At 37.5% G+C, this 25289-nt stretch overlaps 1 protein-coding gene across 1 annotated transcript in view; it reads left to right on the top strand.

Annotated features, from left to right (window-relative positions):
- Window positions 1-25289, top strand: part of ARFGEF1 (ADP ribosylation factor guanine nucleotide exchange factor 1) — an 86994-nt gene that overhangs the window by 33776 nt on the left and 27929 nt on the right. The window contains exons 5-19 of the mRNA XM_040061355.2: window positions 5522-5701; window positions 6409-6682; window positions 7185-7298; window positions 7974-8137; window positions 9208-9341; window positions 12727-12961; window positions 16956-17055; window positions 17175-17314; window positions 17419-17527; window positions 18493-18694; window positions 21149-21260; window positions 22468-22673; window positions 22771-22855; window positions 23395-23566; window positions 24724-24875. Coding sequence (XP_039917289.1) covers window positions 5522-5701; window positions 6409-6682; window positions 7185-7298; window positions 7974-8137; window positions 9208-9341; window positions 12727-12961; window positions 16956-17055; window positions 17175-17314; window positions 17419-17527; window positions 18493-18694; window positions 21149-21260; window positions 22468-22673; window positions 22771-22855; window positions 23395-23566; window positions 24724-24875 — 2379 coding nt within the window. The remainder of the gene's footprint in view (window positions 1-5521; window positions 5702-6408; window positions 6683-7184; window positions 7299-7973; window positions 8138-9207; window positions 9342-12726; window positions 12962-16955; window positions 17056-17174; window positions 17315-17418; window positions 17528-18492; window positions 18695-21148; window positions 21261-22467; window positions 22674-22770; window positions 22856-23394; window positions 23567-24723; window positions 24876-25289) is intronic.

A 25289-nucleotide genomic window follows, 5' to 3' on the forward strand; every position in this document is an offset into this window, starting at 1 on the left:
AAATAATCTTGCTGACACCAGGAAGTATAATTTGTCTTTTTTTAGTTATCTGAGCTTTAGAGTCATGTCCTGCAGTAGTTTTGATGGAGGCTTAGTTTAACTTTTCTGCTCCTGTCACTTGCATATTCTCTTCTCATCTCTGTAATGCTCTTGATCTTCATCTATAGACTCTGTGATGAATCAGACTGAGAAATTGGCCTTTTCCTTCCTTTCCCTTGTAGTTTAGTTTGATTTGGTATATTTCTGATGTGAAGCAATGCAACTTTCTTGTGTAGTTGTTGTGGTGGGGATTGTCGTGGCAGAAACAATTCAAGTAATTAGACTGCTGATGCAATTAAAAGTGGTTTATTCAAATTGTGTGAAATAGCATCCCTTGATTGAATCTTTCTGCCTCCAGGCTTGCTTTCCTGTGGTGCCATTTGTGGTGTGTGAGTGCAGACTTGCACTGACAGTTGCAGAGGTTGTACTTGAAGTTCTGTTTACATTTCTTCTGGCCTGTGGTGCCTGAAGAACTAAAACTATGGCAAAACTTTTTGTTTGGTTTTTTTTTGTTTGTTTGTTTTTGTTTTTAATCTGTGAAGAAGGATAGAGATGAGGCAGGATGGAACATGATGTCAGCCGTTTACATCTGTGTTTTCTTTCCTTGGTTTGCCATATGGGAGTATATGCTATCATCTACGTACTTTTACAGATGAACTTTAATTAATGTTTGGCAGAGAAAGATTGTTGTGTGTGCTTGATAGTAGTAGTCTGAAAAGTTGAATGTCATTTAGTGACTTTTTTTCGTGTCACTTAAATTCCAAAATTATTTATCTGTGAAGGTTATTTGATGTATTTGTTGTTTTGTGGTTTAAGGAGTTCAGTTTCCTGTGCTTTTTCGAAAGTCAGTCCATACTAATGCATTATTTTGTTATAAGTAAATGTTTGGACTTCAAGTTAGCTTTAAAAAAATTGTTATTGAAAATAACGCTGTAGACCCTCTCAAAGGAAACAGAATTATGTGGTTCTAGTAGCTAATTCACACTAGAGGGAGGAGCTAGGCCTACTGTGTTTTATGTGCTGTTCCAAGTACTCGAGAGTTTCCAGGCAACTGAATCACAAAATTAAGACAAAGTAAGCCCGTGCTGATCAGATGACAGCTCTACTGTGTCATAAATCTTCCAAAGATAAGATGATCAGAGTTAGCTGAGAGGAAGAAGAAACTGACCCTGAGTTGAAATTTCTTCTCCTGGTTGTAGTCACATTATTTTGCTGTAACTGTTCTGTTCTGACAGAATATTCAGTGTGAGAGGAATGTTTTTACTAGAGGATTATTGTTAATTTAGTTTACTTTTTAAATTACCTTCATTTTGCCTTTCAAAGCATGATACTTCCTGAACTGTTCTAATGCATTTGTTTTAAATACTAGAAAATTCACTTGGCAAGCATGCTTCAGGCTAAAAGAAAAAATACTGTGGGTGTCACACAAAGATATGATAATCTGTAACTCAGGGATTTATCCTGGAGATTTTTCTCCTTTCCCAAAGCCATCCAATGGTTGTTTATAGAAGTGAATAAGCTTTATTTATAATAAGTAGGTGGCTGTACAGGACAGTAGGGTCTTTCCCAAACACTGAACAGTAAGTATGAAAGACTGGAAAGACTGGAGGGAAAGCATAAAGAAACACATTCACAGTCAGGATGGTAGCCAGTAGTTTCAAGGAAAGGAAGGCTTGTTGGCTGTTGGTATTTTTGCAGGCTTTGTGACTGTCTTGGTTTGGAAAGACAGGTGTCTGCCAAAGAAGGTAGAAGCCTTTCTTGAAGATGTAAACCCCCTCCCTCCGAATTACTATAATTTTGAAATTAAGGGGCTCTCAGGCAAAGATATGGGAATAGGAATAACAGTTCTCTACCAGGAAAATTAGAATAAAAATGCAGTAGTACAAAAAACCCCCACAAACACTGACAGAGTCAGAATACAACCTGATACCTTGTTGGTCCGGGTGTTGGTAAAGTCCAGTTAAAATTGTGGCTGCAGTGCTCCTGGGGTGACAGATGTCGTTCTGTTGGAGCAATGATCCTGTAGAAGGGTGTAGTGTTCCTCTGAAGATCCAGTGGTGTTGTAGATGGGTCCAGTTTTCCTCTGGGAATCCAGTGGAAACAGGCTGCTCTGCTATTCTGACTCTCAGATTTTATCCAGGTAGAAATGCTTGATTCCTCCCACTGGATGGAGCATCTCATAATGAGATGATGTAATTTTATCAGTCATGCAGTGAGCCTTAATGGCCCATTAACAGAAGATATCCCCCAGAGGGAGGATGGATCCTGGAAGAGATAAGAACACTGCCCCATCTAGTTTTAACAGCTGGCCCATTATCAGAAGACACCCACCCCCTTTCCCCCCGACCCAGAGTTATGAGGATGGGGTCTAGAAGAGATAAAGAAACCCCAACTGGTTTCAACAGATGGCAATAGAATACATACTTTTGGTTACATCTTGCATTGCAACCAAAGGCAGTGACAAAGAAAGCTTTTGTGGAAGGAGCTGAAGGAGAATGAGGTAGCATTAACCTTTCTCAAAGGTTTCCTTCTGTTTCTAAAGAGCAGCAAAGGTGCTAAAGAGCAGCAAAGTAAATAAAGTAGGCTTTTTTTTTTTTTCCTTCCTTCGTTTCTTAGTTCACAATGAGGTACTGTGAAAACAGATGAGCTGTATGTGACCAGAAGGAGTGGGAACTCAACTGCAAAAGGTGTTGAGCTTTACATGGTAGAAAAGAGCAACAACACAATGCTGTGACTCCATAGGAGTAGCTTGCAGTTCTGACCTCTGCAGAGAGCCATTTTTCTGTCCAGGCTTTCCTCCCAGACTTTTCCCTTATCCCATCCCTTGTTCTAACAAGTATTTAATACTCTGCATCCAGTGAAATCACTTTTAAAACAAACAAAAATACCCAAAACTAAACACCAGAGAACCACCTGAGGGTGCTTTTATTTTCTATGATTTTTACTTGTATTGATGAATTGTTGTTAAAATAGCACAGGTTGCTTCATGCTCTGGGACTTGTAAAGTAAGATTAAGAGTGGCTGGGAGGAAGGCAGAGCTTTTATTATTCCATCTCTCAGGGACATGTGTCATGTAGCAGTTTCAAATTTTGAGTAATCCTGCTGAAGTGGGGGCTCAGGTGGTTGTCCTCTACTCATCTGTCGCCCCTCTCTTCTTCCTCATGTTGGACATAGTAGTTGCTTGATCACAGAGTAAGGGGCATAACATGGAGAAAAGTACTAAAATGAGAAAGGAAGGGTTTCTTTTTCTAACATGTGAGTTCACAAGGGTTTCAGAGGAGCAGTACTGCTACTCCTGATCATAACATGTGGTTTCTCAGGGTTAGCTGTCATGCCATTGTGATAATGATAGACTCTTCTATGAAAGAGAATCAGGTGATGTTGTCTAGGGCATATCATCAAATTGAACCCTAAATGGAAGCTGTCAAGAGGGAAAGATGTTCATGAAGTAATTGTAAAATACTTCCTGTCTTGTGTTTGTTCTTGTATTTCTACTGGATTGGCATACTAGCAGAAGAAAAATGGCACTGAGATATGAAGTTAGAATGACTAATAGCCTGAGGAAGACTCTAAATTGTAAGGAAGATGGAAGATTTTAGCAAGAGATCAAAGCTAAAAATGTCTATCAGTTTGTGTATGTATATGGTAGTCATTAAGATTCCTATCTAGTGCCTGGGAAGGAAAGAAACCCAAAGAAGTGGTTATCAAGAGCTCTGTAAACTCATGTATAGTTTGATATCAGCAGGAAGATGCCCTTTAGAAAGACTGATTCCTCAGGCTGCCGAGAAAATACTATTCAGTGAATTTGGATTAATATATTAAGGAGGTATACCTCAGTGTGTGTTTGAAGCATTTCTTTGCCTCCACACCTCCAATCAGGTGGTGTGAAAAGAACCAGGCTCTACTATTCATAACAAGCATACTGAAAAAAAACCTTAAGAAATTCAAGCTGTTAAAGCCAATTAAAGCAAAACAGCACATAGTCTATCTGTAGCCTTGTCACCTTTCTCTACTAGCTGGCTCTACTTTCTATTATTAAAAATTGGGGGAAAAAAAATTGCAAGATTTCACTGAACTGAGATGGAAGTTAAAATTGAATTTTCAAATATGAGCTTCTTACTCATCCAAATTGAAGGAGACAGAAGGTGACACAAAGAACTAACTTTATGAATGACATCAGTAGAACCAGAGATGGAGACTAGATCCCCCTGCACCTTTTATTAGTGTCCTAAGTGCTGGGCTGCAAGAGACCTTGTGTTCCAAGTGAAAAACTGTATGTGGTATAATTTGTAACTGAGTGAAAGAAATATTAACTAAATCTAAATATATGCTGTATTGGCTCCATACAGTAGCGGTTTGGAAAAAATAGCTGTTTATGTCTTGGATCCACTTGTTCAACTTGTTTTCAAGAGTGACTGATTCTACTTTTTAAGGGGTTTGAGTGAGTGATGGGTATTATTTTTCCACTTGGTGCCTTGTGTGTGTAGAAGTTCTGACAAGTCAGTCAGTAAGAGATGTGAGGTGTGGTTTGATTAGTAAACTACCCAACACTTGAAAAAACTTTTAACTGTGATAATTTTTTCAGTGCTTCCAGTTCTTTCTTTCTTACCCTAAACATCCCACTAAATGATAACTGTCAAAGTTTTTAATGCTCAAAAATCCCTTATTCCTTCTACTGGATTACAGTGATGAACATAAACTATTGCAAACCAGGCTCGTCCCCTTTCCTGACACTGTCCAACGCACCTCTCTGACAATGTTTTCAAACTCTGTCCTCAGGTTTCATTTGCCTCTATTTCTGCCCTTTAATCCAGCCAGCCTCTGCCTCACATAAATGCAATTTATTCCTTACTTCTTTGTTATCTGATCTTTCAGAGGCTTACGTGCTTCTTTTTTTTTTTTTTTTTTTTTTTTTTTTTTTTTTTTTTTTTTTTTTTAAGAGAAGCAGATATTAGTGCAAATAGGAAGAAATAAGTGAATTTCTACACAGACGGCAACACAATTTTCTAGCATCTGTTAAAAAAGCTGTTATAAAGGGCAGCTGTCTTGGTATTGTTGTCAAATCTCATACTTAGTCTCTGTTTATCAGATTTACATTTATTTCTGAAACAACTTTTGGACCCTTTGCCTTCCCTTCCAGGCTTTACCAGGTAGTCTGTTCCTGTTTTGTGTCTAGAAAATTTGAGGATGACTTCTGTTATCTACTTCTCTGATGGCTCCATTGGTTACTTCTTGCTGTTACATGCTATGAAACATTTAGTTCTTAGATATGTTGATTAAAAACACTCAGTTTATTATAACTGGTAAATATAATTTTCCAATATGGCTGTAAGAGTATGTGGGAAAACATAATTAAATTGCTGTTTAAGATACGTATTTATATATGTTGTAGAAGTAATCCAGTTTTGGTATTTATTAATTTGCAGACTTTTTGATTGATAAAAGTTTTGACTGGTAAATGTATATGTGTGTGTTTATTTAGGCTTTGCTCACTGCAGTAACATCTCAACACATAGAAATCCACGAAGGAACTGTACTGCAGGCTGTAAGAACATGTTACAATATCTACCTAGCAAGCAAAAATCTTATAAATCAAACTACAGCCAAGGCCACTCTAACACAAATGCTGAATGTCATCTTTGCACGTATGGAAAATCAAGCAGTGAGTATCTCAGTATTTTCATCTAGAAACTATCTCTTGAAAGCAAACCAGCTTGAGAGATTTGTTTCATCATTACTAATGCTTTTTGGCTTTTCTAACTTAAGTACTTCGGGGAGAAAAACCCTGGTATCTGATATTTTTCTTATGTTTTTCACTCTGAAATAGGTGGAAAATAAGGAGTTTGGGTGTGGGGGTGGTGTACAGTTTTTAAACTTCTCATAGTAGTCTGCTGTTTTTAATAGATGTATTTACCTCAAAGCCCATCTTGCTTTGGTTTGACTTTAAGTGTTGTCATAATCCATTAGACAGGTCACAGATGTTCTTCCCTTACTGGGGACTCCAGAACAAGGGACCACAAAAAGTGTTTTCCTTGATGTTTTTCCAAGTACTCCTCATTTATTGTCACATCTACTCCCTGAGCTTCCTTATAGGGCAGGCAGACAACTCCTGGTTCCATGGTTTATGTAGTGTAGTCATCCCTTCTTTGACAGTGAAGGTATGAGCTTTGTGCCTAGTTGGGAAGCAGCCCTCTTGCAATGGATTATCCCATGGTACAGAAGTTATTTTTAGTTGAACAAAGATGCATTTTCTTAAACTGTTACTGTGTAAGCAGAGACAATAGAGATGTCATCTTTATAAAATAATGCATATATCTTACTGTTTCATTTTGATAGTGAACTTCTTGTGTGTTTGCAATGGTTTTGTAGCTTCAGGAAGCCAAACAGATGGAAAAGGAAAGACACAGACAGCAACACCATCTCCAGCACTCTCCAGTGAGCCATCATGAGCCTGAATCACCTCAGTTGAGACATATTCCAGCACAGGCTGACCAGCTGTCCAAAGACCATGAGAGGGAGCTTGACCACAGCACAAATGATGTGGACAAGAACCTTCAAGAAGATATGGAGGCAGAAAATGGATCTGACATTTCTAGTGCTGAAAATGAACAGACAGAAGCTGACCAAGCCACAGCAGCAGAAAGTAATCAGTGTGTATTTATGTTTGATGGAGGGAGGGAAAAGGTCTGTGAAAAGAAATGCTTGAGGATTGTATTTTTTCTCTCTCCCAAATCTGGAGTGAGACATAAGTTTTCAAGTAGCTGTCTAATGCAAAATGCCCATTTGTCCTTGTTACCACTGTCCATTCAGAGCATCCTTTAGTCCTGCACTCTGTAGGAGTCTGTATCAAAAATTCTTTTTTACATCTGTGTAATATTGTGAAAGTTTTTGAGAATAACATCTCAAAACTCTCAAGTTTTCAGTGTTTTAATGTCTGTGAAGATAGAAAATTGATGTGTTTTGTTGGCATAGGCCTGTAGATTAATTGCCATTTACAGGTTAACCACTGGAATTCTTACATCCTGCAAGTACCCATTTTTGAAGCATCCAAACATTTATTCTGAACTATTAAGTGCAAGTAAAATACCTTCTTAATTTCAGAGTTTCTCCTTAATACTTGTTTGTGTTTGTTTTTCTTTATAAAGATCTTTCTAAAGCTGATGGAGGAACATATGATGGTGAAAGCAATGAGTGTGAAGAGAAGGCACAAGAAATTGTAGAAAGTATTGTGCAGGAAATGGTGAACATAGTAGTTGGAGGTATTATATTAATATCTGTCTAGTTGATAGCAGTTCTTGACCTTAAGAATTATTTTACCACTTTCAAATATTTAACTAAAATTTATCATCATTTAAATACGACTTACATGCTAAAGAAGACAGTTGTGCTGTCAGACTTTAGCTGTGCATTATTTAACAGTAAAACGGACAGGATTTCATACATTGATTTACACTCTTTATATTGGAGACTAATCTTTTAAAATACAAATTCTTGGTTTTATATTAGAGACTAATCTTCTAAAATACAAATTCTTGCTGTTTTTTTGGTTTTGTTTCTTTAATTATTATTTTATTTTGTTCCTATTTGAACACTTCAGAAATGGGTCCCTCTCTGTAGTAGCCTCACTGTGTCTCATTATATTTTTCAGTTTGTTGTAAATTGTTTATCAGACTAGTGAGTGATGTCCCATGCATCTTGGAAACTTGGTAGAGTGGTGACCCTGACAATGTGAAGTTTCAAGTAAATTTCTTACTGTAATTTTCTTTGTGAGAATTAAGAGTATTTACAGTATTTATAATTCTGTAACGCCATGTAAATTCCATCTTAAGCTCCTCCTTATGATTTCTTAGTATTTAAATACTGGTTTTAAAAGCTCTTTTTGATTTTTAATCTCATGTAACACTTGTTAATAATTTTTACATCTTTTCTGATAGATGTGGAAGGGACTGCAGGCGGTGATGGCACAACTGTATCGTTAGAGGATGGCAGTGACAGTGAAAACATTCAGGCAAATGGAATTCCAGGGACTCCAATTTCTGTTGCTTATACACCATCTTTACCCGATGACAGATTATCTGTCTCTTCCAACGATACTCAGGTACAGGCAGATATAAACTAGGAAATACTGGAAAAAAAAGTATTATGTTTTAAATGTTGCCCAACGCTTGCGCAGAGTGATTAGTAGAACTTCATAAAACAGGTTACTGATATGAATTTCAAGAATTAAGTCATGTTACTCTACTTCAATGCATTGTTTAAATGAAATTTTTCTGAATAAATTTTGTGTATGATGTCTTTTTTATTCCACCATGTTTTTAGTTGTCCCAGGGAGTTCACTGTTCAAGGGAACTCAGTTTCTTGTTTCATGAAGTGCTCTTGAGAAACTGTTAAACTAGTATTCAATATACATAGTGAGGCATACAGCAAATTATACACATGCCTGTGTAATTTTAGTGTGCTTTTTTCAAACAATAAATAGAAATTCAAGCTGACCTTAATGCAGTGATTTTAGATCAAAAGTCTCATGTCTGAGAGGATTTGATTTTCATTAACAAAATAGATGTAAAAATACTCTCCCTCTGTTTTATGAACCATCTATATGCTTGTCAGCTGACCAAGTATATCTGCTGTTAGCGTGTAGGTTTGAGAATAATAATTTTAAGTTCAAAAATTTAGTCACATAGGCCATACAAATAGAAGACTTAAAATTAAACATATTGCTTATGTATGATACAATAATACAGAATTGCAAGAACTTAATAATAGGGGTGTTTATTGTACCATAGAAATTTTATCAAATGTATCTGGCAGCAGATGGGTAACTATTCATTATCTATTAAAATGTCAGGTGTTTGGGTTTTTTAAACTAGTTATCTACTGAAATTGCCTGGCAGCAATTCATTGGAAATTACCCTACTTACACTTGACCTACCTAATTTCATGACACTCTTTAATTAATTCTGACTTCTTACTGAGTAGGCAATTTTTAGTAGTGACTTTCATTTCAACTGGACTGCAGAATGTTGTGTTTTAGTCTTGAGACCATAAAGTTAAAGTAAATTGGTTAAATTTGTATAATATATTAACTTCTTATTGCTCGGAGGTGGGGATTTCCCTACACACCCTGCTAATGCAAAATGGAATACTGAAATATGTTAACTTCCTTAGGAATCTGGAAATTCTTCAGGACCTACCCCTGGTGCTAAGTTTTCCCACATTTTACAAAAGGATGCCTTCCTTGTATTCAGGTCACTGTGTAAACTCTCCATGAAGCCCCTGTCAGATGGACCACCAGATCCAAAGTAAGTAGAACTTAAAAGGTTTCCTAATTAATCTAATAAAAATAAATTACTTAAATATTTTTGTGAGTTCTGTTACTGAGAAACTAATGGTGTATTGAAAAGAACGTAGAAACTTTGGAAAGGTGTTTTTATGTTTTAATGTATCTTTTGCATACCTGTTCAGAAGTTTCTTAACACCTATCCTTTATAAGTACAGCATGTTCTTCCTAGTTGCTGCTTATAATGCTTTTGAAAAGAGTTTGTATCAAAGATCATCGAGTATTTCTGGTCTTGGTCACATTGCTCTGCTTTTGGCACCTTCTAGGTTTGTAACCATTGCTGGTTGTGCCTCATTATTTCTTTCATCTCATGCTCTATTGCTCTCCATCCAAAACATAGCTCTGTATTGGCCACTGGGAAGAAAATTAACTCTACACCAGCTGAAACCAGCATATTTGTGCATCTAGTACACATCCTCAGCTCTAGTTCATCTTAACATAAGCTCCTCACCTGGAGCTGGTAACTGGTTATGATAAATTCATGGTGCAGTGTTTCATTCTTTTGTTCAGGTTGGACACTTCTGTCAGTCTACTTAATCAAAACATGACTGTGTGATAACAAAGGTTTTATTTGGCTGTTTCTTCTGACTGCAGATACTGTGTCTTCAGTTTTGTTTATAGAATTGCTGTAAAGCAAATACAGAGTCTCCTTTGTAGATGGGTGCCAGTATTAAATTTGAGTGTTGGCAGAAAGGTTTGCTTTCTGGTCTTGGATTTATATGCATGTAATTCATATACATTTTATTTGCACATTAGGAACAATTGCTAATCATTTTCAAGAGGAGTGCTTTTTTTGTTCTAAGGAGTGATAAGAGATCAAATCGAAACTGTAGTATGACTTCAGATGACAGTGAAAGGCCTGGTATTCTTCAAAATAAAATCAGCTTTACTGTTCTGAGTCTAGCTTTTAAAGCAGGTAGCTTTAAGACAGTTTAGTTTAATCAGTAATGTGTGGTGTGTATTTAATAAGCTGAAAAGTAGTCAAAAGGGTTCAAAGGTTTAGTCTAGAAATTTTTTTGAATTATCTTGCAAGGTACTATGGAAAGTCGGGACATTAGAGAATGAAGACCGAGGCATGAGGGTGTTTCTCACTGTTTCTGAGAACTGTCTTTCAGGAAATGCTATGAAAATCCTGTGGTTTTATTTAGTACTCTGCAACTAAAGCTGTCCATTTATTAAAGGCTTTAGTGGATCAACTCCCTTTGTAAAAGTAGTAATAGCTATTTAGGCACTTGGAGAATCTTACCTGAATCCATGGAGTCCTTGACATTCCTATTAGAACTGGTGAAGCTCTTCATACAAAACAAATTGGAGAAAAAGGCATTTAGGGCAACAGAAATTCACTGCAAATACATTTGAAGATATTCCATATTTAGAGAAGTGCCTAGAATTTATCAATGGTTCTGAGTCATTGATGGCTTTTTGAACTATTACAAAGATGCTGTAATTGGAAGAGGAGTCTTGGATATCTATGGCATTTCAAGAGTCTTATCTGCCTCTTTAAAAATCTTATTTTCAATTAGGTTTGTTATGATGTATGTAATGAAAATATTTTTAGATATTAGGTAACTGAACTTGAAGCTTTAGCTTAAAATCACAAGTCTAGGAGTTAAGATCAGCATGTTGTTTTCTGGGAACCTGGTTAATGTCTTTGCTTCCCTTTTCTCTGGAATAAAATAAGATGGGGGTGAAATAATAGCTCGAAGGTTTGCTTGCTGGTTTTTGTTTTTACCTTGAACCTGTTCTAAGTTAAGTGGGTTCTGCACATCATACAAAATTGTTGAGGTCAGCATGTCAGGATTTCAGGTGGAAGCTGACACTTGCTGGAAGTAGGCAATATTTAATATTTATGACTGAAATTCTCTTCATATTTAAATTCTTACTTTCCATAGCGAAGTATGGTCTGGTCATGTGCTGCCTGCGCACCATGTGATACAAAATCAAGCCTTTTGCATCAAAAGAGATTGTTATTCAGCTTCCAAGCATTTTTTGAGGAACTCTTACAGAGAAAGTTTTGGATTGACTTTGACCTGTAGCCCATTAGGAGAAATGCGAGGGACAAGTTCCTCACTCAATTTGACTGGCTGTTTTCTTCTTAAAGTCATCTTTAGAAAAAAGTCTACTGTTAGACTTACATAATTGAGTTTGAAATGTCTGCAGGTTGATTTCCCCATCCTTTTTTGTTGGGCAGAAATAATTAATTTTATTTGCAACATACTTAATAATCATTAGCATTTTTGGTTTTGTTTAGGCTGGAGTTACCTTTCTTTTTTTTTTTAATTAAGCTTATGTATTTGCAATATATAGCAGATTGGCTTGAAGCACTCCTGTGTCTGGGCTGTACTGGATGAAGAATTCCCTGTCATTGTTCCCTGTGTTTTGTAACTCTCCTCTGTCCAAGTGGTTGTTTAACAAAAGCTATGGACTGTCCTGTTGGGAAAGCCAATTGTGTCTGTACCTGCTCTTCAGAAGAGATACAAGAGAGCCTTTTATGAAATTATCAGGAGTCTAAGGAGAGAATGGTTTCACCTGGAATGCTATTTATTGCATTCGATTTTAAGAGGTGCAGATTTGCTTTATGCTTTTTTCATGTGCGATTTGAGGGAGTTTTGGCTGCTTCGTTGTGTTTGCTGTTTCGGGGTTTTTAGAGCAGAGATAGTGGGGCTATTCTGACATGAACAGTTTACTTGAGTCTGTAAGAATGTTACTGTGGAGCACTTGACAACCCTGCAGTTGCCTGACTGGTGCTTGCCTTGCCTAATATAGGCATGTTTTGTGTCTTACCTGTCTGCTCTCAGAGTGCGCTGGGCCCAGTGACTGAATAGTGCTGGTTTTGGGAAAAGAGATTTCTGTGTTGGCAGAAGTACCGTGTTTATAGTCCTTCAACGCTTTTTCCATGCTGGTGGAAATAGAGGAGGAGAAGGAATTTCCAACTTTTACTAGTCAGGGTTTGGTAGATGGGCTGGGTTTTTGATGGGATCTTCCAAAGCTCTGTTAACAGCAAAGAATGCTCCTTCATCCTCTTGCCAAAGGGGCAGTGTTGCCTCTTGCTGCTGCTGTTCTGTGCTGCAGAAGAGTGGTTCAACAGTTGCTTTTCCTTTTCTGGAAAATGTCTTGCCTGCATTCTTGGTTGAAAAATGAACAATAAAAAAAAAAAAAAAAAAAAAAAAAAAAAAAGACCCAACATCTTTTTATGACTTTTTCTGAGGCTGATTGTCAAATTTGAGTTTCTCTCATTAACATTTCACTTGCAAAATCATTGTGGCTTGTATTGACTTTTTAAGAGAATGGTTTTTTTATTTCTTATGACTTGTACTGGGCTGATGTGCTGCGTTGTTTTGTTCTAGATCTCATGAACTGCGATCAAAGATTCTTTCATTGCAGTTGCTTCTGTCCATTCTGCAAAATGCAGGACCAGTCTTCAGGACTAATGAGATGTTCATTAATGCTATAAAGCAGTACCTCTGTGTTGCACTGTCAAAAAATGGAGTCTCATCAGTTCCAGAAGTTTTTGAACTTTCACTTTCCATATTTCTTACCCTCCTGTCAAACTTTAAGACTCATCTAAAGATGCAGATTGAGGTACGTTACATTAATTTCTAATTAAATGTGTGGGAGGTGTTAAGTGAACATTTGTTTATATTTGTGTAGCTTGGTCTTGCTTAAATAAATTTGTTTTCCTTTGTGACACAGCTTTTGTGTAAAACTTGCCAGATTTTCCTTATTTTAAAGTTTTCTGTTGGGTGTGGCATGGTACTAATCGTGGACTGTTGCTGAAACTCAGAATTGAGTGGATTTATTGCTAAGCTCAACCAGTGTTCAATATTGTGATTAAGAAAGCTTAGCCCAGCACTGCATGTTATAAATTAAGAAAATGAATGCACTTAGGAAAAGACTGTGTAACATGTGGTTTTGCAAAAGATTTTTAGAATAAAAATTAATGACATGAGAAGCATTGTGGATTCTCTTTGAGATCACTTGAGCAGATTTCTTTCTCTGGGGAAGTCCCATTATTGTAGCCACTTCCCTTTGCTTATCAAGGCCTCTGTCAGTATATGTTCTGAATAAGATGATCTCATTTCCTCTAAAGGTGTGCACACAATTTAACTCTTTGGACTATAAGTGGAGATAAGTCTGTATTCTTTGCAATAAATTCTCTGAGTCCTGGCAGGCATTTTGAATTTTCAGTGGGTCAGTTCTAAGTCATCGGGCAAAGGAAGATGTATCCCCAGGCAGACCATTCGCTTACAAGTTGGACTCAATGATCTTGGCAGATCCCATTCAGCTTGAAATATTCTGTAATTCTCTCGGTGGAGTGCTTGTTCCTGAGATCAGCTCTTTGTACGTGAGGTACAGGCAGCTTCTCAGAACAGCTCTGTCCTGTTCAACCACATGGATACCCTCTTTTGGTGTCCCATGTGCTAAAGATTTAATTCTGTGGTGAATAAAATAATACCATATGTAGTTGTGTCCTTGCTGTTTATTTTAGTAAGTTTTTGTTTGGGGAGTCAAGTGTGAATACTGAAGCCAACAGATTGTCTTGTCCATGTGGAGCTTAAGTATGTAAAGAGAAAATATAGAAATATTGATAAATCTTGCTGTTACAAGGACCTTGAATTCAGGGATATTTTCAGCTGTGGATGTCATTATACAAGTTGATGTTTTATGGCAGCTTTGGAGGAAGAACCTCATTTTGACAGTAGCACGTCATAAAATAATTGTGTTCTGATCACTTTCCAGGTTATTTTGTTACTTCTTTGGGGAAAAAAACCAGTCAGATTGCCGGTATATGGTTGAGCATAGATTGGATAGAAATGACTGAATGTGCCTTGAAAATGTGATCCATTTTGAAAAGTTTCAAGGCCAGCTGTGTGCTGAACAAGACTGTAGTGCATGTGCAGTGTTTGGCACATCAGGCAGACGGGGTGGAGCCGTTCTCAGTCCCACCGCCTGCCTCCCAGAAAGTGTTGGACCTGCTGTGTTCAGAGAGCTTCCAAGTCAGCGTGTAGGTGGTGACCGCATTGCAGTCGGCTTCCCTGACAGAAACTTGAGAGGTTTCTATCACTGCCAGCCTTTCACAAATTCCTAACAGAAAATTAAGGCATATGAGGTAAACTGGATATAGGAAGCCTTATGCTATTGCAGCTGGTTCCAGAGTATGCTAAATTAGGACCATCACCACATATCAGGGCTGCATTTCCTCCTTGTGGATAGGAAACCCAAAAACTTGATGCTGCTGAAGGACCCATCTATTACATAGTATGGAAAGTCTAGAAACTTCTTTTTCCTGATTGTGAGCTAAGAATTCTTCTTTCAGCTGCTGATCCTAAAGGTTATTCTGAAGATGTGGGTAGACATGTAGATAACTTCACATGCAGTTTGTGTCTTGGAGCAGTACGGAGAGCCATATGCTCCGATTTATAATATGCAAAATCTATATATTTTGGGATTGAGGCTTCATTTTTCATCTGTGTAAGAATTTTCTGGCATGTTTGAAAAGAATAGTTTCAGATTCTGTTCAGAGTGACCCTCCCATGGCTTGTTGACTTAGATATTTAGCTAACACTGCCCTCTGACAGTAAAATAGTTTGAGATGTACCTTATTTGTATTTTAACAGTGATTCTGAATGATTAATGGGTGTATTTGATGCAAATCAAATCCTAGATATCAGAGGAGTTGGGGTGTCATTTAGCTGTGCTTATCATTGCCACCCTTTCATAACTGTGAATACCTTAAAACTCATACTTTAGTTCACCAAACATAATAAATAGCTCTTTTCTGGTTTAGTTTTCCAGTATACTAGGAACAAAGTCTCAAGTCTGTGACGTGAATTGCAATGAGTTATATAATGATAAATAGCATTTTTTAATAGTTGAAAGGTAAACCTTAACTATGGTTTTTAGAAGTTCTTCATTCTAGGATATGCTTGTCCAAAGGTGACAAGAGAAACAAAAAGTCAAGTTGGTCTTAGAGGCACAGAGATCTGAAGTACCTTGATAGTATGCAGAGCTTCCAGCTATTTTCACTTCTAGCTTAGATTTGGGTTTAGTTTTTGTCCCTGAAACCTTTTTCTCTGCTTCATTAGTGACTTATTTTTTAAATTTTTTACCAGAAAAGAAATACTTTTGCTGGTTCCAAAGACTATATAAAATTATTGTCTTTCAGTAAAAAATCAGAAAACACCAAATGTGTAACTGAGGGTTACTCACAGCATGACGTGTATTCAATTTTGTTTGATTATGTAAAATTGTGGCTAAAATCAGTCTGGTAAGCTGAAGTATTTTTAAGCCTATGCAGGTTTTTGAATTGTTATATGTTGAACTCCTTAGGTTTCATAGGGATTCTTTTATTATTAAGACAGCTGGCATTGTGCTGTGTGCCTCTGTTTCTCTAAATTTAGAGATCAATAAAATCTAACTGTTGTTAGCGCATTTTGCTTGAGGAAACAGCTTACCACCAAAGTTGCCTAAAAGTCAGTGTTGCTGTTTTTCCTTACATGTATGACTTAAAGTGGAAACAGCCTTATGTTTTTCTCTACCTGGTTAATAGCATAAAAATAGCATATAGTCTCTGTAAAAATTCTGTGCTATGAAGGAACAGTCAATATTAAAAACAAGGGTAGTCATGTATTTGGATATTGGTGTGATGCTATTGGAGGAGTTGAGTGGCTTGAGACTCTCTCAGCAGCCCTCTAGTAAAACTGTTGTGGGTTTGGAAAGGTACAAGTGGCTGTGAAGAGCTGAGCTTTCAGTTCTTTATTAATTCTGATGTAATAGCCTGTAGCAGTTCAGTTTTGGGTTCAGGTGCTGTTACCGTTGCCACTGCTCAGGGAAGAAGTGGGAAGAAGCCTTAGTTTAGCTGCTAAGCAAGCTTGGCTGAATAGCAGAACTATGGTGGTGCTGATGGATCTGGTGAGGAACTAATTGAGGGGAGATAAAACAGTTTCTGTTCCAAACAACAGCATCTGTACTAAAATGATTTTGGGGTAAAGTTATCTGTATTCTAGTGAAGGGTAGCTTTCCTGTTAATGGAGTTGCTGCATGCTGTGCCTGACTGGTACCCTTCTTCCAATAATAATCTAATATTGCAGAGTGAATCTTTTGTGTCAAAATGTTTCCCTTCTAATGGAAGATCCAATACTTCAAATTTGCATAAGTAGCTGTTTACTATGTTTGGGCCATAGTGTTGTCATGTTGTAGATAAAGTATTTTTGTCATGAGGTAATACCTCTTCTTTCAAAATCCCAGATGAACTCTTAACAACAGTTTAGGCTTCTTGTTAGGCTGAATTGTCCTTCAGGATTTGACATTATTCCAAATTCTGCTTTTGAATGCTCAGCAAATAAACCTGGACAACACTGCAGAAGCACATAAGTAAATAATTCAAATTCCTAATTTGCAAGTATCAGTCCTAAGTTGTATTTCTTCCTTTCTCCCTTTCTTTTTTGCCTTTTCATTTTTTCTTGTACTTCTAACGTGCTGCTTTCAGAATTATGTCAGAATTTTTACCATCAAAGTTAGTGACTGTTTTTGTAATAGATTTTTTTTTCCTCCCTCTTCCTGGAATATTTTTTAGGTTTTCTTCAAAGAAATTTTCCTGTATATCTTGGAAACTTCTACTAGCTCATTTGATCATAAGTGGATGGTTATACAAACGCTGACAAGGATATGTGCAGGTACTAAGGACTGTTGTGTTCTAGATTTAATTTTTTTTTATCTTAAAGAGTAAAACTATAGTTGCCTTTCATTAAACCTAGTTTTTGTTCCAAGGTTGACAATGTCACTTTATTTATAGATGCTCAGAGTGTGGTGGACATCTACGTGAACTATGATTGTGATTTAAATGCAGCAAATATATTTGAAAGGCTGGTTAATGACTTATCAAAGATTGCTCAAGGAAGGGGTAGCCAAGAACTTGGCATGTCCAATGTTCAGGTAAAAATTGCACCAAACTTTATGAAGTTTCATGTTTCTTGGCATGATAAGTTGAGACTAAAATCTCCAGCCCACTAATTAATTGCTTATGAAATCTTTTCTAGGAATTAAGTTTGAGGAAAAAAGGATTGGAATGCTTAGTATCGATCTTGAAGTGCATGGTGGAGTGGAGTAAGGATCAATATGTAAATCCCAATTCCCAGACAACCCTTGGTAAGACATATGATGTGTTTCTTCTGGCTTTAATAATGAGTTGCTGCAGGACTTGCGTGTGTTCATCCAGTATTTTGATGCTATTAATGTCCAGACTGTTTTTCCTTTGGTAAGTTTGGTGTAATTTAAACAAGTTGTCTTAGTTGTCTTTTCCTAATTGTGTGAATTCCTAGAATGCTACCGGACTGAAAATGTCTAAATCCTGTTATTTTCTGTATTTCTGATTTTAAAAGCATCTCAAAACTTTCTTTGCAGCTCCCCTAATTTTTATATAATTCCATATTGATTAAATAACTTCTAAAGCAAGCTGAATAGAGAGCGTTTTTTTACTTATTTACTGATTACTGTAAAAATTACTTACTTACTGAATATTTACTCATACATTTTGTAGCTGAAGAACTTTGAACGTTGTAAGCCATGAAGTAACTAAATAATTACTTGTTTAAATCTTGTTTCCATTCGACCTAAGGTTATGCTAGAGTTTTGAGATTACTACTTTACCCACCAACTTTAGGTGCTTAAACTTTCAAGGAGTGGTTAGCTTGGCTGCCTTTGTGAACTCAAGAGCACCAACTCCTTGGCATGCCTAAATTCTTTTAGACACTGTGTTTCAAAAACTTAGAATAGTTGCTCCAGGTTAAAAGTGACAGTGCATTTGAAAACAAAATCAGTAGTTGGTTTTCTCAGGTGTCGGGGTTTTTTTCCCCGAAATTATAATTTTGATTTAAGGCTTAAATTTCAGTATGTGAGGAACTGATATAATTCTCCTTGATATGTTGTAGGGATTTTTCAAAATTATTATTTACTTTCCTGACCAGAATAAAAGAAGAATATATATATATATAAAAAAATACGTAATTGAAGATAACCCTGAGTTGTTGAAGCCTGCATTGAGGATTTGACGTAATTTTTATTTCTTTTCACTGTATGTATTGTGGATATATATAACCCTTTTCAATTTATAGGCCAAGAAAAACCCACAGAACAGGACAACAGTGAAACCAAACACCCTGAGACAATTAACAGATATGGAAGCTTAAATTCTTTGGATTCTACTGCTTCATCAGGAATTGGCAGTTACAGCACACAGATGTCTGGCACTGACAACCCAGAGCAGTTTGAAGTCCTAAAGCAGCAAAAGGAAATAATAGAACAAGGAATTGACTTGTGAGTGCCTTTTTATCACCCATGGGAGGGTGGATTCTTTTGGAGCTATGAAGATTCCTGGGTTTTTCTTCCTTCTCCTCATAGATACTCATCTTGTGTTAGGAAAAAAACTCTGGATGTAACAGCACTTCCTCTGGTGAAAGAGTGCTGAATGGTGTCCCCTTTGGAGCCTGTCAACAGTGTTTTGTGTTAACCTAATTCCTCACAGCTAGAAGATGAGTACTCTGAATGTTTGTTCTTTTTTCTCCAGACCTGCTTGTCTAAAAATAAGGTTTTATATTTGGATAAAAAGAACATTGAACTCCTGATGATTTAAATATGACCCATTTCAATGTACATTTTACTGATGAAAATGCCTATATGCTTATGCTGATGAGTCCTTATGATTAATTAACTTGTCATAATTAGAACTGAAGGACGGTGTAGTTTCTCAGTGCAGTCTGACTTGAATCTTCCGTATGATTTCATCTTGGTCACCTTAATCTCTTCAGTGAGGTCAGTTCTATACAAAAACGAAATTTCCCCGTCATATAGTTCTGGGACCCTGCACAAATACGCCTTAGTACTTTAGGGCTTCAGTTTCTTTCAGTTTCCTGGTTCTATACTTTGTATGTTTCTATTTTGAGCCACTTGGATGTTTATAAATCTATGGGCCCAGATGGGATCCATCCCAGAGTGAGGAGGGAGCTGACAGATGAGCTTGTGAAGCCACTTTCCATCATTTACCAATTTCCCTGGCTCACTGGAGAGGTTCTGGTGAGATGACTGGAAGCTGGCCAATGTGACACCCATTCACAAAAAGGGTGGGAAGGAGGATTCTGGTAATTACAGGCCAGTCAGCCTGACCTCAGTACCTGGTAAGGTGAGGGATCAATTTATACCATGTGTCATCATGCACCACTTACAGGATGGCCAGGGTATCAGACCCAGCCAGCACGGGTTTAGGAGGGGTAGGTCATGTTTGACCAACCTGATCTCCTTTTATGACCAGGTGTCCTGCCTGGTGGATGCAGGAAGGCTGTGGATGTTGTCTATTTGGACTTCAGCAAGGCCTTTGACACTGCTTCCCACAGCACACTCCTGGATAAGCTGGCAGCCCATGGCTTGTTCAGGAGCACTCTGTGCTGGGTTAGGAACTGGCTGGATGGCCGGGCCCAGAGAGTGGTGGTGAGCAGTGCTGCATCCAGTCACCAGTGGTGTCCCTCAGGGGTCTGTGCTGGGGCCAGTTCTGTTCAATATTTTTATTGATGGCATGGATGTGGGTATTGAGTCTTTGATTAGTAAATTTGCAGATGACACTAAGCTGGGAGCATGTGTCAGTCTCTTGGAAGGTAGGATGGCTCTGCAGAGAGACCTGGAACCATTGAATGGATGGGCAAAGTCCAATAAGATGAAGTTTAATAAGTCCAAGTGCCAACTCCTGCATTTTGGCTACAATAACCCCCTGCAGCATTACAGCTGGGGACGGTGTGGCTGGACAGTGCCCAGGAGGAAAGGGACCTGGGGGTACTGGTGACAGCGGCTGAACATGACCCAGCAGTGTGCCCAGGTGGCCAAGAGGCCAATGGCATCCTGGCCTGGATCAGGAATGGTGTGGCCAGCAGGAGCAGGGAGGTCATTCTTCCCCTGTACTCGGCACTGGTGAGGCCACACCTTGAGTGCTGTGTCCAGTTCTGGGCCCCTCAGTCTGGGAAGGACGTTGAGATGCTTGAGCGCGTCCAGAGGAGGCAACGAGGCTGGTGAGGGGCTTGGAACACAAACCCTGTGAGGAACGACTGAGGGATCTGGGGTTGTTTAGCCTGGAGAAAAGGAGACTCAGAGGTGACCTTATCACTCTCTACAACTTCCTGAAGGGTGGCTGTAGTCAGGTGGGGGTTGGTCTCTTTCTCCAGGCAGCAGCTGACAGAACGAGAGAACACAGTCTTAAGCTGTGCCAAGGGAAATAGAGGTTGGATATTAGGAAAAAGTTTTTTGCAGAAAGGGTGTTAAAGTACTGGAATGGTTTGCCTGGGCAGGTGGTGGGGTCATCATCCCTGGATGTGTTTAAATACAGGCTGGATGTGGCACTCGGTGGCATGGTTTAGTTGAGGTGTTAGGGCTGGGTTGGACTCAATGATCTTGAAGGTTTCTTCCAATCTAGTGATTCTGTGTGTGTGATTTTTACAGGCAACTAATGGATTTGTTGATTGTTTCATACAGATTAAAATAAAAATCAACGGCATAATTGTTCTTTTCAATATTTTGCTGTCTTTGTGGAATATTTTTTTCTTCGTGAGTGTCAGAGTTAAATGGGAATGGCTTATTCTTATCTAATATGCAGTTTGATAAAGGAAAAATATGTAGATTTTTCAGCATCTCATCTGAAATTTCTGATTTTTTTTTGCTTAAGCTGGTACAGCTTTGCTCATGGGTGAAAGGGTTAACTCTCATTTCATCCTGCTCTTAATTGTACAGATTCAACAAGAAACCAAAGAGGGGGATTCAGTACCTGCAAGAACAAGGAATGCTTGGCACTACCCCTGAAGATATTGCTCAATTCTTGCATCAAGAGGAAAGATTAGATTCAGTAAGAAAACTCTTTTCCTGATGGTTGTCTGTGCTCATGCTGATGTGTTTATACTAATTGCAAATCAGTTGATAGTGTTTAGAGTGTGTAATACATTATTGTGGAATGAAGAAAAAGAAACTTCTCTCTCTCTTCTAAAATTAGTAAGTTCAAGGAATTTGAGTTTGAGGGTGCAGCAGAGCTCTGCCCTGTGCTCTATGCATCCTGCAGTTCAGCAAGAGACTAACCTACTTGAGCTGACTCAAAACTTGTACTTACTTAGTTGCTAGTATAGCTTTAAGCAGCTTAGTAAGTCCTGTATACTTTAGTAAGGAACTGCGAGAAGTATCTGTCCTTCAGAGATGATGAAAATAATAATGTGGTGCAACAGCATTAAAAGCACGTTTTTCTGCCCCCAGAGAGGTTAGTTAATTGAAATTAGTTCTTTGATTTTATTTACAGCTAGCAGCTGTTGCTGGGCTTAGAAGGGTCCTGCAATAGCTGGGTGGGAATATCTCGTGTTAATATTGCCATCAGAAACCTAACTTCTGAAACAGCAGTTCTCACCATTGTGCATGAAAGCCACACCCATTGGTGCCCATGTTTGCAAATGTGGCTGAAGTCACAAATTTCAGTATAAGTGCTTAGACTCAGACATCAGAACATTTTTTAACCTCAGTTTACATATACAGGCATCTTTATGTGAATGCATGCTATTTTTCACTGCACTGTGTTGACAGTGGTCAATTCAGATGTATTTGAGTACCAGTTATTTTTATTTGAGCACCCCTCAGATGAAAATATTTGTTGCAATATTTGTTGATGCATCCATTTGAGAGCAGTACTCTCGGGGAAAAAGTTGAGTTTAGTAAGCTTTTCATTCCTGTAATAAGTTTCTTAAGTACAGAAATCATTATAGCAGAGAACAGTCATTAGTAACATTAACTTTGTCTTGTACACGTGTGGAATTCATCTAACAAAAAAATGGCATGTGAGTAAAAACAGAGAAGGAAGAATGTAGGAACATATGTATGAGCATGCAAGAGCATTATGATGGAATATATAGCCAAAATACTTTGCTTTGGACAATAGAGGAGAAGCAGGAGTATGTCTCCGTTAACTGCAATACATGCCTCTCTTTTTGTAAGACGTTTGACTCTGTTGTTGTTACTTACATTTATTTTTCAAATATAAATGCACTAATTTGTCTTTTCTATTCTTATTTTAGACTCAGGTTGGGGAGTTCCTGGGAGACAATGATAAATTTAACAAAGAAGTCATGTATGCATATGTAGACCAACATGACTTTTCGGGAAAGGATTTCGTTTCAGCTCTGCGCATGTTTCTAGAAGGATTTCGTCTACCAGGAGAAGCTCAAAAAATTGATCGCTTAATGGAGAAATTTGCTGCTAGATATTTAGAATGTAACCAAGGGTAAGATACACTTCTTCAGAACTTTGGAAAGCTGAATAATTAGTAAAAAATCCTAATAAATTAAATTTGCTATTCTTTCTCTCCTTTTTGCCTTCAGGCAAACTCTTTTTGCTAGTGCAGATACTGCATATGTTTTAGCTTACTCAATTATCATGTTGACAACAGATCTTCACAGTCCACAGGTATGTTGCTGGAGTAAATATCTGTGTAATTCATAAGCATGTAACTTTCAGGCTTTGTGACAATGTAGTTGTAAAAGCTTGATGTCCAGTTTAATACTAGTATGTATGTAAGAATTAAGGTAGTGTAGTTTGTGCGTCTTTTAAGTAACAGTATTATGTTTCATGAGTACTGAGGTTTTGAAATTTTTTTGGTTAGGCCTTTCTATAAGGTAAGTTTCTGCATGATAGATGGTATGGTCTGTATGACAAGGAAAAGCATTTTTTCCTTTTTTTTTTTTTTAATGTATGTCTAATTTGACCTACATTTGATCTGTGGGTCCTACCAAACGTTCGAGTGTTGGAATATCCTTGTGGCTTTGTGGTATATTGTAGATTTGACAGTGTAGTCTCGGATGTGTTGAAAACTTTAAAATGTCTTCTGAATCAGCAGGTTTATCCTTGATGGTAACTTTTCGTGGGCTGGGCAGTATTATAGGGAGCATTGTAACTGATGAGCTTGCCTCATTTGTTGATATTTACAGCTACTTTCTGCATTTCAGGTTAAGAATAAAATGACAAAAGAACAGTATATTAAAATGAATAGAGGCATCAATGACAGTAAAGATCTCCCTGAAGAATATTTGTCTGCTATTTATAATGAAATAGCTGGAAAGAAGATTTCAATGAAAGAAACAAAAGAATTAACAATACCCACGAAGTCCAGTAAACAAAGTAAGTAGTGGCATTGTTAGCTTTCTGTAAGAACTTCAGTTTCATGAAGTTCTCTTTTTTAAAATAAGCTGAATGAAGTGAACACCACTCACTTAACTCACAGTGGGTCCTAGCTTCTAATTTCATATCATTTTCTTTTTAACATAAACGTGTGATGTTAACCTCAAATCTGCTTTAAATACAACTGCTTCTTTTCATTTCCCTTTGCATCTGAATTCCTGGCAATCAGTGCATTGACCATGAAGGAGGCAGGTTTTGCTGTTGAGCAGCAGCGGAGGGAAATCAGAGGGATCTATGAAGTTACATGGTTGCCAATAGTGTGTCTTCTATTTCTTAAGCAACTGTTGTGATTTCCTGCAATAGCCAACCTGTCTTCAGCTATTTTGCAATATTTGATTCTTAGGGCCCTAATTTATATACTTTGTTAACTATCTTTTACTCTCTCAGATGCCATAAAAACTTTTTGTGTTTTGCACAGGGTGTGAAGATTGAGATGTTACTCATTCTAGCTTTTCTACAGTGAACATTGAGAGAGACTTAACTTTTCTCCCGCATATTTGTATGATTTAAGTCCTAGGTTAGCCTAATGAACAGGTTGCTTGCAGGAAATTTGCATCTGAAAGAAATAAATACTCTTGTTTCCGGTATTCATTCACTTAGCATAATGTTTTATTGTCATTTTTTAAAAGATGATTATTGCATGCTACTTGGATTTCACAGTCTTCATGAGATGGGAGGTTCCGTTATGGAACTGAAAAGGTTTAATGTAGTTCTCACACTGAAAAAAGGTGTCCAGTTGTTTTTGTTATTTTTCTCTGCTGATGGATTCCTATTAAATATTTCTTCATTCTGAATTTAGTTTAGTGGATGTGATATTTATGCTGTCAGTTGAGGTGATGGAGAAGAAATCTATGTCGTTCGAGTCTTAAAATTCTATAAAGGTTTAAAGATTTACATTTCAAATACAAGTTTGCCTGAAGTTATATTTTATCTGTATTGTAAAAGAAATATGAGAAGGCTGGTATAAATTTCAGAAAGTAAAGATAATATAAAAATGCGTCTGAATATTGTACTTCATGAAAAACGTAAAATTGTTATATTCCTAAAGACACCATTGCTAAAGATGCACAAATGAGAGGAAAAAAATCTGTTTGCAGGTGTTGCTAGTGAGAAGCAGAGAAGACTTCTATATAACTTGGAAATGGAACAAATGGCTAAAACAGCTAAAGCTCTTATGGAGGCAGTGAGCCATGTTCAGGCCCCTTTTACTAGTGCAACACACCTGGAGCATGTGAGACCCATGTTTAAGGTGAGATCCATGTTTAGATAATCATGTAGAATATCACAGTTTCTTAATGCAAAATGCCGACTGATGGGATTTGTTGAAAATACTATGGATTTGCATCTGCTATGTTCTGCTCATTTTGTGAGTTATTGAACTTGTTACAGGAGAGGATTTTGAGCCTTCTAATCTAGTTTCATTTACCCTGGAATTTAAGATGTTTCTGTGCTGATAGAAACAGCATCTTGAGGCAATGGAGCAATTATCCAGGAAAAACCTTTATCTAATGTTGTCTGTTGCAAATTAATACTTTTAAAAGCTAGGACTCCTGTCCAGTGTAGAAGGACAGGAGGAAGCTGGACCTGTGATTGTTACACCTGTTGTTATTGTAACTATTACTCTAAAATACCTGTCTGCTGTTGTGTAAGTGCAAAGCTGTCT

Source organism: Hirundo rustica, chromosome 1 (genome assembly GCF_015227805.2).
Source record: "Hirundo rustica isolate bHirRus1 chromosome 1, bHirRus1.pri.v3, whole genome shotgun sequence".
NCBI classification, from domain to species: domain Eukaryota; kingdom Metazoa; phylum Chordata; class Aves; order Passeriformes; family Hirundinidae; genus Hirundo; species Hirundo rustica.